The 14,426-nt window shown below is 42.0% G+C and overlaps 1 protein-coding gene across 1 annotated transcript in view; it reads left to right on the top strand.

Moving 5' to 3' along the window:
* The window catches only part of MOB3B (MOB kinase activator 3B), a 109,746-nt gene that overhangs the window by 69,468 nt on the left and 25,852 nt on the right, over positions 1-14,426 (top strand). Inside the window, exon 3 of the mRNA XM_068234589.1 lies at positions 6,402-6,604. Coding sequence (XP_068090690.1) covers positions 6,402-6,604 — 203 coding nt within the window. The remainder of the gene's footprint in view (positions 1-6,401; positions 6,605-14,426) is intronic.

The raw sequence follows: 14,426 nt of genomic DNA, 5'->3' as shown, positions 1-14,426 counted from the left end.
TTCATCAGTGTTTGTTCAGCATTCAGCAACTAAAATTATTACCTCTTTTCACCTCATTTAAAGGACAAGGCATAGGCTTTTAGCAAGGACTTGTGGGAAATAGAGGTAGCAGTCTCAAATCATGTAGCCAAACTCTAGATATCAGCAGTTGTTAAGCTGGCCACTAACGGTCCAATTTCTAGCGAAAAATCGTTCGAGCGATCAGAAATTCTGATCGGATTGGTTGTAAATAATCTCCATTGGTGGACACAATCGATTATGAACGGGTGAAAAAAAATGTCACCCGAATGAATTTTCGTCGAACAAAAATTTGGATTTTCTTGGTGGTCGTGATAGATAGGAAACAATGATTGGTTAGTTGATGGTGTAGTGAACGATTTTCCGTCCGATCAGAATTTATGATCGCTCGAAGATTTTTTGCTAGAAATTGGACCGTTAGTGGCCAGCTTTAGTAAGAGGCACACTGGGTTCTGCTATCATGTATCTGGGCAGCACAGTGGCATAGTGTTTAGCACTCATGCCTTGCAGCACTGGGTCCCCAGTTTAAATCCCAGCCAGGGCACTATCTGCACAGAGTTTGTATGTTCTCCCGTGTCTTTGTGGGTTTCCTCTGGGTACTCCAGTTTTCTCCTACAACCCAAAAACATACAGATAATGTTTCCCTCTAAATTGGCCCTATACATACACTACACAATATAGACATATGACTATGGCAGGGATTAGATTGTGAGCCTCTCTGAGGGACAGGTACCGGTAAGTGACAAGACAATATATACTTAGTCTGTACAGCGCTGCGGAAGGTGTCAGCGATATAAATGCTGAATAATAATAGCTGAACCCCGGGCAATGGAGGTTTGTAAGCGGACTATGGCGTTTGGCTATCATGTAGCTAAACTCTAGATACTGGTGGAGCCACTGGTGAAGATGAGTAGTTGGGCACCTGGGGTCTTATTATGTACCAACATTGACCGGGGATCGGTGATCACTATCAGTCAGTGTTAGGTGTACATGGGTGTCGGTTAGTGTTAGGCATAGTTGGAGGGTTAGGTGTAGGTAGGGGAGGGTAAATGTGAGGTATAGATTAGGGAAACATCTTTGAGTGGTGGATAGCCTGTCCAGAAATTGAGTTCTCTGATGAATCCTAAGTGTTGTGGAGCTTGTTATGCATACACCTTTTTACCCTGGTAGCAAAAATAATTTTTACATTTCTAAGAAAAAGTGACAACATTCAGGAATTAAATCTGGGGACATTCTACTAATTAAGGAAGCCAGGAAGTTAAAACAAGTGAATGGTATCCATGTTTTACCAGCAGAATACGACACTGCAGATTTTTCAAGGGCTCTTCTGCTATAAACCCTTTGTGGCGGAAATGCAGTTTCCAGTGCAGATTCAGTACAACGGTATTCACAGTAATCTGTAAAATAATTATGTAAATTAACACATTTCTCTTAAATCTGGCGGTGAACACTAAAAACAGGCTAGGTAAGCTAAATAAATACTGTACTTATTGGATACCGGTAATTTATTTCACTTTTTTTTAATTTAATATGGAGTGTCATTCCACTCTAAGATTTATAACCTCGTTTGAATCAAAATCATACAATGTAATTGTACAAAGTAGTGACAAGAAACAGCTTGACTCAAATATAAGGCTTAGGTAAATGGAAAAAGAAACCGTTGGTCAATGGTCTCCTATTTTTTACCTCTTCCCGGTTGTTTTCGATCACTTTGTAGATCACTTCTCATCTAAGGAATGATGTGCATTGTAAGTGTGGCTCCCCAAGGTTTTGAGAATTACTTTGGAATTTAGATGGGTTGGGGAGCATGATACAGGACCAGGGGGGTGAGTACTTGCCGCAGTCCACACCAATTGCTGTTTTTGATTTTTCAAGTGTACTCTCTTGCTGTGATATCTTTAATAAGGACAGATAAGTTCATTAGCACAAGGCAAATACAACAGGTATAGTGAAGTGGGTTTATATCATTTCCTTAACATTATTACTGAAGTAGATGTGCAGTGATGAGCATGGGAGTCAGCCAGCGTTCTCTCAGAACACCCAAGCACACGCTGAGAAGCTTTGTTTTTTAGAAACCCCAGCATATGACTGGAAGCTGAAAGTGAGCACAGCTCTTCACTGTACATCTCCTGTAGTAAATCACCTCCAGAGAGTTATCATTGAATTTTGATCCTTTTAAAGCCAAGTCTTCTCAGTCTTTTGACTCAGGTTTATGAGATTTAATGTAAGCCCTAAGTGGATAGAAAGCTTTAATTTCATCTTGGACCCAGTCTGCAGCAGATGATGAGAGACGCTAGAAAAGGAGACGTGTTTGAGCTTTGCATGAGAGGTCTCCACTTCTGCCCACCGAGTGAGCTTGCCTGCTCTGTTCATAACCCCACACACAAATCATCTTTATTGAAATAACTGTTAGCAGCCCAAAATACTGTGTCTCTTTTAAGTTCAATCATCTTGCAGGTTGATGAACAACAGTAGCAAATCCCCAGATTACTTTTGTTCTTGGTTTGAATGGCTTGGGACGTTAAGATCCCGCACACAAGGTATAATCATGGATTAACCTGCTTCTTTATTTTTCCAGGCCCATGTGAACAGCAAAGCATATACGTAATTGTTTGAAAATGTCACTGCAAGCTTGTATCAGTAGTCTTACACAGTTAACCCTTCTTCTGAAGTGGGCAAAACAACCACCACACCGTATAACATAACTTGGTATCCTTTATGTAAAAAGAAAAAAAAAACAAGAAGACATTGGTTTGTTTGTTTTTTAAAAGCCCATCTTTATACACAAATCACCTGGTAAGAGGAGTGTCCAGGTGTTTACTTTTTGTTAAACATGGCTTCTGTAAGTAAAATCCCTGCCCCGTGGGTGGAATACAAGTTACTGCTTGACTCCTCAGTATCGTGCTGTCAAGCAGAACTGCATGCGGGTGGAGCACTGACCAAACTCTGCACAGGATTAGTGCCTACAGCTTAGATAGTCTGGCCTGCTGGATATAGCTAGTGAGTTTTACTTACAGCCGACATGTTTCTCTCAGAACATTACAGCAAACATTCAACAATTAATATAATGTAGTATGTCCAGTAAGTGTGAACTTCAGGAACTGGTAAGAAAACCAGGAGCATCTATATAGCGTAGTATTTTAACCAATGAGAGGTGTATAATAAAGGAAAGGTATTCACCAAACTGGGTCGCAAAAGGTAAATGCAGTATAGGAGGAAACCGTCTTTTGGGTATGTCTTAATTTGCTTTCTCTCTTTGCGATCTCCTCAAGGATTTGTACATTGAAATGGGAGAGAGAAGCCTCCTCCAAAAAGTATAAAAGTGCTACAAACTTTCAAAAATAAATAGGGCAAAAAACGTATAACTTTGCTTGAGGTAAGCCTATTTGTTTTTAAATTGTTTTAAGCCCTTTTAGACTTTTTGGGATGCCTCCTCCCTCCCATACGAATTCCTATCAATAACTGGCCCTCAGCTGTGCAAGCTAAAGGAAAAAGAAAGAGCAAGCTGTACTCCTGAGAATAAGGCTCAGTTCACACTGCAACATCAAACAGACATTTTTTTTTGTCCGTTTTGCCAGATTGCAAAACTGACAATAGATCCATTCACAATTGTCAGTCCACGGGATCCGTTGCAGTAAGCGAAAAATTATTTGTTTTCTATAGAAGCCTATGGTGGCAATGCATCTGCCTCGGACCTCAAGTGGACCACAACGCACCATTGGAGCGGGCACTGCACTGTCAGCACCGGTTAATTGTTGGAGATCTGGCTCCTATGTGAACTGAACCTAGAATTAAGCTTTAATTTAAACATAACTGCATCTATGTGCCCAGTTAAATTTTACATTTTGGTAGTCCTCAAGTTTTGTTCTTCTCTACACCTCTGCATCCTGCATAGCCAGGCAAGTGACATTACATTTCTAACTTAGATTTGTAGCTGTGTTATGCTGGGAATACACCATGAGATTTTTTTTTGGCAGATAGATGGTTCAATAGATAATTTCCAACAAGTCCGATCTGATTTTCGACCGTTTTTCTGATCGATTTCTCATAGAAGTGAATGGAAATTGATCAGAAAAACAACCGTAAAATCGATTGGATAGTAAATCTGCTGAAAAAGCTCATTGTGTATTCCCAGCATTACTACCTGCCCAATGGAAAATAAATTCAAAACATGTTGTTAATGATAAGTTTTTAGTGATTTATGAATTTTCATGTATGTAGTAGATGTCATGGATTGTTCACTGATGTAAGCATTATTAGCCATTTCTGTAAATTGATTATTAGTTGAACTGAAGCTGATTTATACTGACTCTTGCTTAGGTAACTATGTGAGGATTTAAAGTGAACCGAGCACCCTTTTAGCACTCAGGACATTTCTATAGCACATGAAAAATGCATGCCAACAATCTGTTTCATTATTAAAATAAACTTTTATTTACCTTTGTATTTTACAATCAAAGTAGTAGTATTAGCCTGTTTCAGCAGACCTGACCGTCCGCAGAGCTCTCAGGAAGCTGATTCTTTTATTGAGCTAATTACCCATAAGTAAACAATAGCTTTTCTCTCAACAAAGGGGGTGGGTAATTAGGACTGTTTGACACACACTATGTCTTTGAAGAAACAGTCCTTCTGGGTAAATAGCTCAATAAAAGAATTAGCTTCCTGAGAGCTCTGCGGAAGGTCAGGTCTGCTGATACAGGCTAAAAATACTACTTTGATTGTAAAATACAAAGGTAAATGAAAGTTTATTTTAATAATGAAACAGATTGTTGGCATGCATTTTTCATGTGCTATAGAAATGTCCTGAGTGCTAAAAAGGTGCTCGGTTCACTTTAAGAGATAACATGTTCACCCATTGTTTCTGAAAGCTGCACACTGATTGCTTATGTACACTGCATCTAATTTTGAATAAACGTATTAAAACATGGAAAGCCAGTTGAAGTGTCTCAGGTAGGCTGTACTCATAGGGTCAGTTTTGAGAGGTGGTGTTTCCACGTATAGTTTCAAATACTGCTATTAGCTTACATTACACAGCTGTCAGATGGGCCTCATTTCCCAGAGTACCCACAGCTGAACCAAGCAGCAATCTCCATATCTCAGTTGCTGTGTGAATTGGCCCTAATTTGTGGGTAGTTATATGGAATGGAAATGTCTTGGAGTAAAGAGCCTTAGGAGGAAGTCCCTGGATTTCCAAGGTGCCAGACATTGCCTGCCAATCAGGGATAGTTAGACTCCCATGTTCTAGCCCTTTCCCTTTATTTTACACAGCAATTATGCATATTGTATGAGAGTGGGGGAATGCAGTGTTATCCTGTAATTCATTTATAGTATGGTAATCCTATTGCTTTGCATGGTGTGTTTTTTATTCAGTATGGCCCTCCGCACTGTATCTTGGTGGTTGTCCATAACTCATTTGAGTACCATGTGTTCATTGTGCTTTGATCCTTGGAGATGGTATCGCCCATAATCAGTTAGTGCAAACTGATTGATTTGACTTTTCTTAATGAACATCCCCTAAATGACTGCACTAACAAGCAGTGGTGATACAGATCAGACTATAATTAGATCAAATTTGATCAGCTGTGGTTTGAAACCCTAATCAGGCCCAGATGTTTTCCTAGATCTGTGTTTGAACATACTGCAGAGCTTGTTTTTATCTGCATAATGCTGGGAATACACGATTTGTTTCTGGCGCTCGATTCTCCTCTCGATCATTTTTGCAGCTCGATTCTGCAGTTGATTCTCTTATCTTCCGCTCGTTTTCTCATCTTTTTCTATTCACTTCTATCAGAAATCGAGCGGCGAAAGGATCAAAAGGGAGATCGGATATGGCGGAAATTATCTATCGAACCATCTAATCACCTCAAATCAACCGTGTATTCCTAGCATAACAGTCTCATGCTTAGCTGAAGTCAAACTAAACACTATCAAACTAGGTTGCCACTTCCTGCATCATAGACTATATAGCTACAACCTTCACAGAGAGATTCGGTCTATGCCAATCTTGGTGTACACTGAATAGCAGGATGAAGCAATCTAAACAGAAGCATCAGCCCCTCCCACTTCGATAACTGTTTTTTTTCAAAGACAATATGGAAGTTTCTGCTTCTACAGCCTTGAAAGAATGGTAGCATTTGAGCATTTTGATCACTTAGTTAATTAGATGGCATTTTACAACTACTGTATACCTGGAGATGGACTTAAAATGAAACTTCACTCCTGAAGTGCTCCTCAGCTGGTAATTAATTGCAGCATATTCCTGGACAACTGCAATTTGATTTTCTTTAAAAAAAAAAAAGTATAACTGTCTGTATAGTCTATTCAAATCTAAAGCTCTGTACATTGTTATAATGTTTAATTTGTATGTGTTTTTGTATTGGTAGGGGTTCCTTTTCCAAAGAACTTCCTGCAGATTTGCAAGAAAATCCTATGCAGACTATTCCGTGTATTTGTCCACGTGTACATTCATCACTTTGACCGCATCATGATCATGGGAGCAGAAGCACATGTCAATACCTGCTACAAGCACTTTTACTACTTTGTGACAGAACTCAACCTCATAGACCGCAAGGAACTAGAACCACTGGTGAGTAAAGCAAAATGACGCACTTTTTTGTGCAGGACGGTATGTCAATAAAACGGGATGCAGAAGCATGCCCAGTTTTGCACAGGACCTCTAAGCTAAGAAGTAAGGCTGTGTTACCTCCACAGCAGAAAACTGACTTTTTTTTTTGTCCATTTTTCCTGCATTGGAAAACTGTTAATGAATGGGTCTTATTTTATAAATTGATTACATCCACACTGGTCAGCCTGCAATGGATCAGTTGGATCCATTGCAGTTAGCAGACTGCACTTCTGTTCTGTCCACAATGTTTCCTGGAAGAGTGGATGGGTTTCCCATATAGCCTATGGTAGAAACGCCTCCACCACGGGCTACAACCGGACCATAATGGACCATCAGAGCAGACACTATACTGTCCACTCCTGCTGGCCATTTGTGGTCCAGCTGCAAGTGAGATCAGGATTATTATTATTTAGTATTTATATAGAGAGCTGGCATCTTCCACAGTGCTGTACAGAGTATATTGTCTTGTTACTTAACTGTCCCTCTGAGGAGCTCACAATCTAGTCCCTACCATAGTCATATGTCGATGTATGTATCGTGTAGTGTATGTATCGTAGTCTAGGGCTAATTTACGGGGAAATCTGTTAACGTATCTGTATGTTTTGGGGATGTGGGAGGAAACTGGAGTGCCCGGTAAAACCCACGCAGACACAGGGAGAACATACAAACTCCTTGCAAATAGTTCACCTGGCTGGGATTTGAACCGGGGACCCAGCGCTGCAAGATGAAAGTGCTATCCACTATGCCTCCGTGCTGCAGACTTATTGCTGACTCTAGCCTGCCATTTTAAAAATCAAGAATATAGTGGAAATAAGCAATTTTGTATGGTGATTTTCATAAATGTATTTGTCCAGGGAGAAATGTCACATCGCTCTAACTGATGGCGTAAAGAAACAGATGGTTGTTCTGGATGTTAGGTTAAGTTCCAGCTTAATGTACAGTGGAGATACACAAGGCAGTGGTAATCACCAGCAATGGAGAAAATATAATTATTCATTCATGCTATAACTATGCATGTAGGGTTTCCAGGATCTATTTATCTTAATTTCCTGTTCCAATGATCTGGTTTATGGTTTCTAATGATATCTAGCAGACTTAGTTGCCTTTGTAATACATGATAGGGATGAGATACATAGAATTACATCTGTTCTGCATGTAGCTCTCTGTATAATGCAGCAATGCTACACATGCACAGCTACATAGTTTGCAAGGTCAAAAAACAAGTACACCAAGTTTATCCTAACCTTATGAATATCAGCATTTTGCCAGAATGCAGCAGTGTTGAAGTAGTTTTTCTTAACTGCAGTATGTTTTGTTCAATGCTTTTTATTGACTTTTAGATATCACAGACAAGAACCAAATTAATTGACTCAAACTCTACATACCATCATTAAACAGTATGTCATACTATCCGTGAGTAACAAGGCAAGATATCAGTGACAGTCAAATGGTAGATTTGCAACATTACCACAAATCTCCTAAGCAAGCCTGTTCCATTCCAAAGATACCACAGGCTTATATACTTAAATCCAGATTAAATGTTACTTCTGAAATTGAGCCTGAATTTCTTTCTCAGCAGTATATTCTGTAACCCTTTATTAGAACACATATTGTGCCTGGTGTCTCCTCTGTGCTGCCACTCAGTTCGGGTGTCTTTTAACGACATCCTAAAGTGAGTGGATCACAGACGGCAACATTGAATTTTAAATAGTGCTGCTTGATTGCTGAGCTAGTCTTTTATCCCTGAGGCTGTGCAGGTACTACCCACGCTGCATTGCTGAATGAGAATGCAATGCCCATACAATTGTACAGGCATGTTTACATCTCTGCCTACAATCAGGTGATTTAAATGCACATTGTACAGTGCATTTCTAGATAATGTGTGAAATAACAAGCACATTACAGAACAAATCTGCATGCAAAGAAATTGTGCACATTGTAGTGCAGTCATTCTGGAATGCACATAATGTAAACTTAGCCTTAAAGGGCAACTAAAGCAAGTGGGATATGGAGGCTGACAGTTATTTCCTTTTTAACAATTCACATTGCCTGGCTGTCTCGCTGATCCTCTGCCACTAATACTTTTAGCCATAGACCCTGTACAAGCATGCAGCAGATCAGGTGTTTCTGACATTGTCAGATCTGACAAGATTAGCTGCATGCTTGTTCCTGGTGTGATTCGGACACTTCAGCAGCCAACTAGACCAGCAGGGCTGCTAGTCAATATGTATTGTTTAAAAGGAAATAAATATGGCAGCCTCCATATTCTTCTCGCTTCAGTTCCCCTGTAAACTTCTAAGTCAATGACCCAGAGCAAATATGCAAACTACTGTATTTTTTGGCATAGAAGACGCACTTTTTCTCTCCCAAAAATGGGGTAAAAAAATGTCCTGCTTCCTATATGCCAAATAAAGGGAGTCCCCGACTTACGAACACCCACTATTACGAACTTTTGCTATGCCGTGGACTCCCTGTATTCTCCCCATGTCCTCCTCCTCGGCCATGTGTCTTCCTCTGCTCCCCAGGTATACGTATATGCTGTGGCAGTACAGCACACCTCATCCATTAGCTCCAGCAGTGATCAAAGACCTCTCCTCTTCTTCACGGCTCCCCTAGTACCGACTTCTGCTGATGATGCGATCAGCAGAACCCGCACTAGGGGAGCCAGAAGGGAGAGGAGAGGTTTCTGAGCGCTGCTGAAGCTGTGGATGAGGTGAGCCGTGCTGCTGCTGAATATACTTATACCTGGGGAGTGGAGGAGGACACACTGGGTGCAGAGGAGCACATACAGGAGGCAGAGGAGGACACATGGGGAAAAGGACGACACATGAGGGCGCAGAGGAAGACAAATGAGGGCGCAGAGGAAGACAAATGAGGGCGCAGAGGAGGACAAATGAGGGCGCAGAGGAGGACAAACAGGAGAAGATGAGGACACAACAGGGAGCAAACAAGGACACTGGACAGAAGGGTAAACATGGGGACAGAAAACACATGGGGGACACATGATGTACAAGGGAACACAATAATTGGTGGAGAACATCTACAAAACGCTCCTGGATCATAGACACACCAGGTTTAGTTCATTTTTTTTCTTCCCTGGTTTTTGCCCTCTAATCTTAGATGCGTCTTATATACTGAAAAATACGGTAGTTGTTCTAACTCCACTCTGACTCTTCTGGCTGCATGCTTGTTGGTCAATGGATGACTAATAATTCCAAATTGATTCAAATTTCAAGTTTATTTGTGCAAATTTATACAGCTTGAAAATTGACCATTCAGAATCATCAGCTACTGCATTTGATTGGTCCAGTTGCATACATTTGCATAGAATTGTCATAAAATCTGCAACAACTCGGAATTAACAGGATCCCACTGACCATTTCTTTGTGTTTGAGAAACTGCTGAAAAGCCCAACAGATCAGCGTGACATTCTGGCAACTGACATTTTTGAAGATTGAATGCAGACAGCAACCTTCCTGTTCTTCTCTGTTCAGATCTCCTTTAAATATTTTATTTACCAAAGAAGCTGTGATGTAGATAACGGATTGACGCATACAAATATTTCATGATTGCATTTTATAGTAAGAAGAATTCAGTGGAATTGTTACCTGCAGAAGCATGTTTCCTACTAACATCAAGGAAAAGTAGCTAAAGTGTTAGAGGGAGAGCCTGCATGTATAAGCCAAGTATTGTACCATCCTATTCCTCCTAGGGCCACTGATGTGACAGGTGATAGCTTAATCAGTCATAAGCCAGAGCACTAGGTAATTATTAATGAGCACAGTTCAGTCCCAGGTGAAGAGCAGTGCCTCCAGTCATTGGTGCTGTCGTGTCTTCCTGCTCTTTCATGTGTTCTCCTTTACCGCTGCTTGCGGATAGTCTTACACATGGTGCTGCGCTCGCTCTGCAGGTCATCTATCAGCTAACAACTGTTCATGTGTAGTGAGCACCTTATTAACCAAAATGTTGACAGCAAAATTGCCAAGATGTGTAACCGGTGATATTTTTATTTGAATGAACTTCACAAGGACACAGACAAGTACATTTGTATGTTATCGTAAAAGGGAAGCTAGGAAATCTTTTTTTTTTTTTTTTTTATGTGCAGATGGTTTGCAAGTGAAAACAAAAATGAATGAAATTTTCTCTCTAACCACTCCACACTTAGAGTTTTTTTTTCAGCAGCTTTTGTGTTCTAGCTATAACCTTGTACACATGGTATATTACACTCAGCCAAGGAAGCAGATCACAACCCTAGCTTGTGTACAGCAGTCCCAATCCCATTAGGTGCATCGAAGGGCAATCCGCCTGGCAGATTGACTCGACCTAGTACTGGTGGAGGGCATTCACCCCACCCACTCTGACACTCCCTTTGTAGAGCTCCTTCGGTCCTCCTCTGCCCTCGCCTAGCAACAGAATGCATCACTAGCCCAGAGGCTAGCAAAGCATCTGTACACTGTCAGCCAGGTACTGTCACCTGAAGGATTGACTCCCAATCCATGCCAGGCTAAAGCAATAGATTACTGTAATTACTACTTAGGGAACCTAATTCATACATATGCAGTTTTCATCAGGATAGACAAGTCCTTCTTTTTGAAGCAGGTTATTTCCACGCAAGGTGCTGAACGCGGTGCGCCGAAGCTGGGCGCCGTCATAGCAGTAATGCTATGATTTGCACCCCGCTTAATGGTAATTCAGGGCTGTGGCGCCGGCCAGACCCCGAATTACATCTCCCTCTGAGTTGCGACAACTCTGAGAGGAAATAGTATTAAAAGAGACTCTGTATCAAAACAAATGCCCCTGGTGGGTACTCACCTCTGTTGGGTGTCGGGGGAAGCCTCTGGATCTTATCAAGGCTTCCCCCATCCTCCTCCGTCCCACGGTGGTCTCTGTCTGCCCCTCGGAAGGCACAGCCAACAATTTGTCAAGCTGTGCAATATTTACCTTCCCTGGCTCCAGCTGGCGGCTCTGTTGCAGCTCTCTGCATGGAAATAGCCGATCCCAGTTGGGTCCGCTCTACTGCGCAGGAGACTTGCGCCTGCACAGTAGAGAGGACCTGACTGGGATCGCCTATTTCCGCATATTTCGGAGCCAAGAGCCGCTACAGCGCCTGCGCTGGAGCCGGGAAGGTAAATAATTACATCCCCGCTGTTCGGTGAGCTGTATCGCTGCTGGGACGGAGAAAGATGGGGAAGCATCGATAGGTGATGGTCATGTCTAGGAGAACTCGTGGAAAAGCATTTGTTTGATCAGCTGATAATTTGCGAAGATCTGATTTGCTGTGATCACATTCTGCTTTAGCTCATAATCATGTCTAGAAAGTCAGAGACTTATCTATCACTTAACCAAATTGATCACATGCTCCTCCATGAGTTCTCCTAGGCATGACTACTGATGAACAAATAAGTCATATATACAGTACACTAGAGAGCACCGATTGGAGAGATACGTAGAGGGCTCACTTCTCTTACGCCAGACTGGCTCCGACTGACGGAAGTGCAGGGACCCGGTGCTGGAGCTGCAGACGTCGGAGGACAGCGGCCTGGGAGCGATCTGAGCGGATGGGGCTGGAGGAAGCCCCAAGTATCTATAAATCTTTTGCTTTTAGTAAGCTCTGGTACACTTTAAGTATGACAATCCAAAATGCTCTAGAATAGAGATGGGCTGTTCTTGTGATACTACAATCTAAGGAATATACTGGTATGTATTCTCTTGCTGCATAAAAAGCCTTGCAGTGTATTATCCTAGAAGGATTTTTTTCTCTTCCCCCCCCAAAATGATACTTTAATTTTTTTGTGGTGTAATTGTCATTTTGTTTCCTGAGGTCAGTATAGTTTTTGTCTGACAGACAGTGGGCAATGCACTGGGCAATATTTACAGCAGTTACTACTTGGATATCCTATATCCTCTTTCTATGTAGAGCATGGGTCATTCTGACGGAAAATAGTTTACCTTTCTCAGTACCGCTTGTCTCTGACAACTCAACAGTATAATATACATGCCATGTTTAACCACTACTTGCAAACAGTTGAACAAAACATCTATTTAGTGTACAAATGCTGGTTAGTCATTTTGATAATTGCAGTTTATGTTCCACATCTGGAGCTCTAATGACTAACCAGCTGTATGTCTGGGGCAGGCGTGGCGAGTTAGGTTTTCCCCACAGCTGGTTTCCTTTCAGAGTCATTGAGTTTGAAATAATGGACTCTAAACGTTATTGGGCTTTCAAGTAACTGTGTTATGAGCAGCTTTACAAAATAGCAGCCGCTTTTTTATGGCATGGGTCAGTGATCTGCTGTGTTAAATAAGAGAAAACAAAGGGCATATGCTGCACTGCTACATCACAGGTCCCTTCTGCACAATTCGGCTCTTCAGTGGCTGGCATATGTTGACTTCGCAGTATTTGTGTGGATGTGTGTCTAGAGAATTGCTATTGTGCATTCCAGGTAAATTGTTTTTAGTACAGCCTGACTTTGTGATCTTAAGCTTCTGGTTAAAATGTGCCAGACAAACATAAAGCAATGGAAATGGTTTACCTAAAGCTCAGAGAACTGAGTAGATCTGTATCAAAATAGAGCATGACCTTACCAAACAGCATCTATCTGCCTTGTGCACACTGAAGAGCAGTGTCACATGTGAATTTCTTAACTTCTTTGGCGGTATGATTCTTTCTGGATTTTATGATCAAAAATTTTCAATTTTTTTCTGCTTTTAGATCCTAAAATTCACAAAAAAAAAAATCAAAAGCCAGAACGATCCCCCTGTTCAGGCAGCCCCACAGGACTCACCTCTCTGGGATCCAGACCAGCGCAGCATTTCTTTCTCCTGGCCTCCGGGGGTGCTCTCTCTACGGTGAGATTGCCATCTGTCATCATATGACAGATGGCAATCTCAACCGAGACATGGGGAGCCTTGGGGTACCTGAAGAAGACAGGCTGAGACTGTCTGGATGCGGGGGAGGTGAGCTCTGAATGCTGCACCGTTGTGCGCTCTGCATATCCTGCCCGGCGGTCATCCCGAGCCAAGTTTCGGATTACCGATAATTGTTACATAGTTACTTGGGTTGAAAAAAGACATAAGTCCATCGAGTTCAACCAGAGATAGTAGGTTTTTTTTTTCTTACTGCGAGCCTTGGTCACTACTCATCCTTCTAGGTCTGCGGCACTTCTTGTGCAGCCTTCTGAAGTACTTGCATCACCCGTGCAGTTCAGAAGGTAGGAGCATCATGCTGTGCATGCACAAGCTCAGACCCGCGCGTGCACAGTGTAGAAGCGCTCAACTTCAGAACTACTATGAGACGCAAGAAGTGCCAAAGAGTCCACCTAGCAGGTCAAATAGCTTCCACCGGGAACGGCGCAAGAATGGTGGGACAGAGCGAGGACCGGGAAGGCTATGGTATCCAAAGCTCTCCCTCTACATAGGTATTTATTAAAACTGACATTCATTTTACACTCCACATTCACTTTAAGGCTCCTGGGGTGTTACGTTGCACATCCTTTAGGGTCCTTTCACACTGACTCTGCTTCGTTCTGTTGCAACATTCAATATCCTGGCATCCCAGCGATATGCATTGATATGTGCTCATCCACAGCCCGTAGCATGGCCTGAAAATGCTGCCATTTATCTCAGTGTGAGTCCCCGGCAGTAAACAACGTGCACAGACACCGGCTGTTGCCATGTGAACCGGCCCTTACACACTGAGCAGAGTGGAACTACAAATTGATGATGTGGCTGTAGAGCTGTAGCTCTATTGCTGGTCACAAAGAGTCTTTAAGCAACGGCACAG

This window comes from Hyperolius riggenbachi, chromosome 1 (genome assembly GCF_040937935.1).
Source record: "Hyperolius riggenbachi isolate aHypRig1 chromosome 1, aHypRig1.pri, whole genome shotgun sequence".
NCBI lineage: Eukaryota > Metazoa > Chordata > Amphibia > Anura > Hyperoliidae > Hyperolius > Hyperolius riggenbachi.
This window is presented reverse-complemented; position numbering and strand designations above follow the sequence as displayed.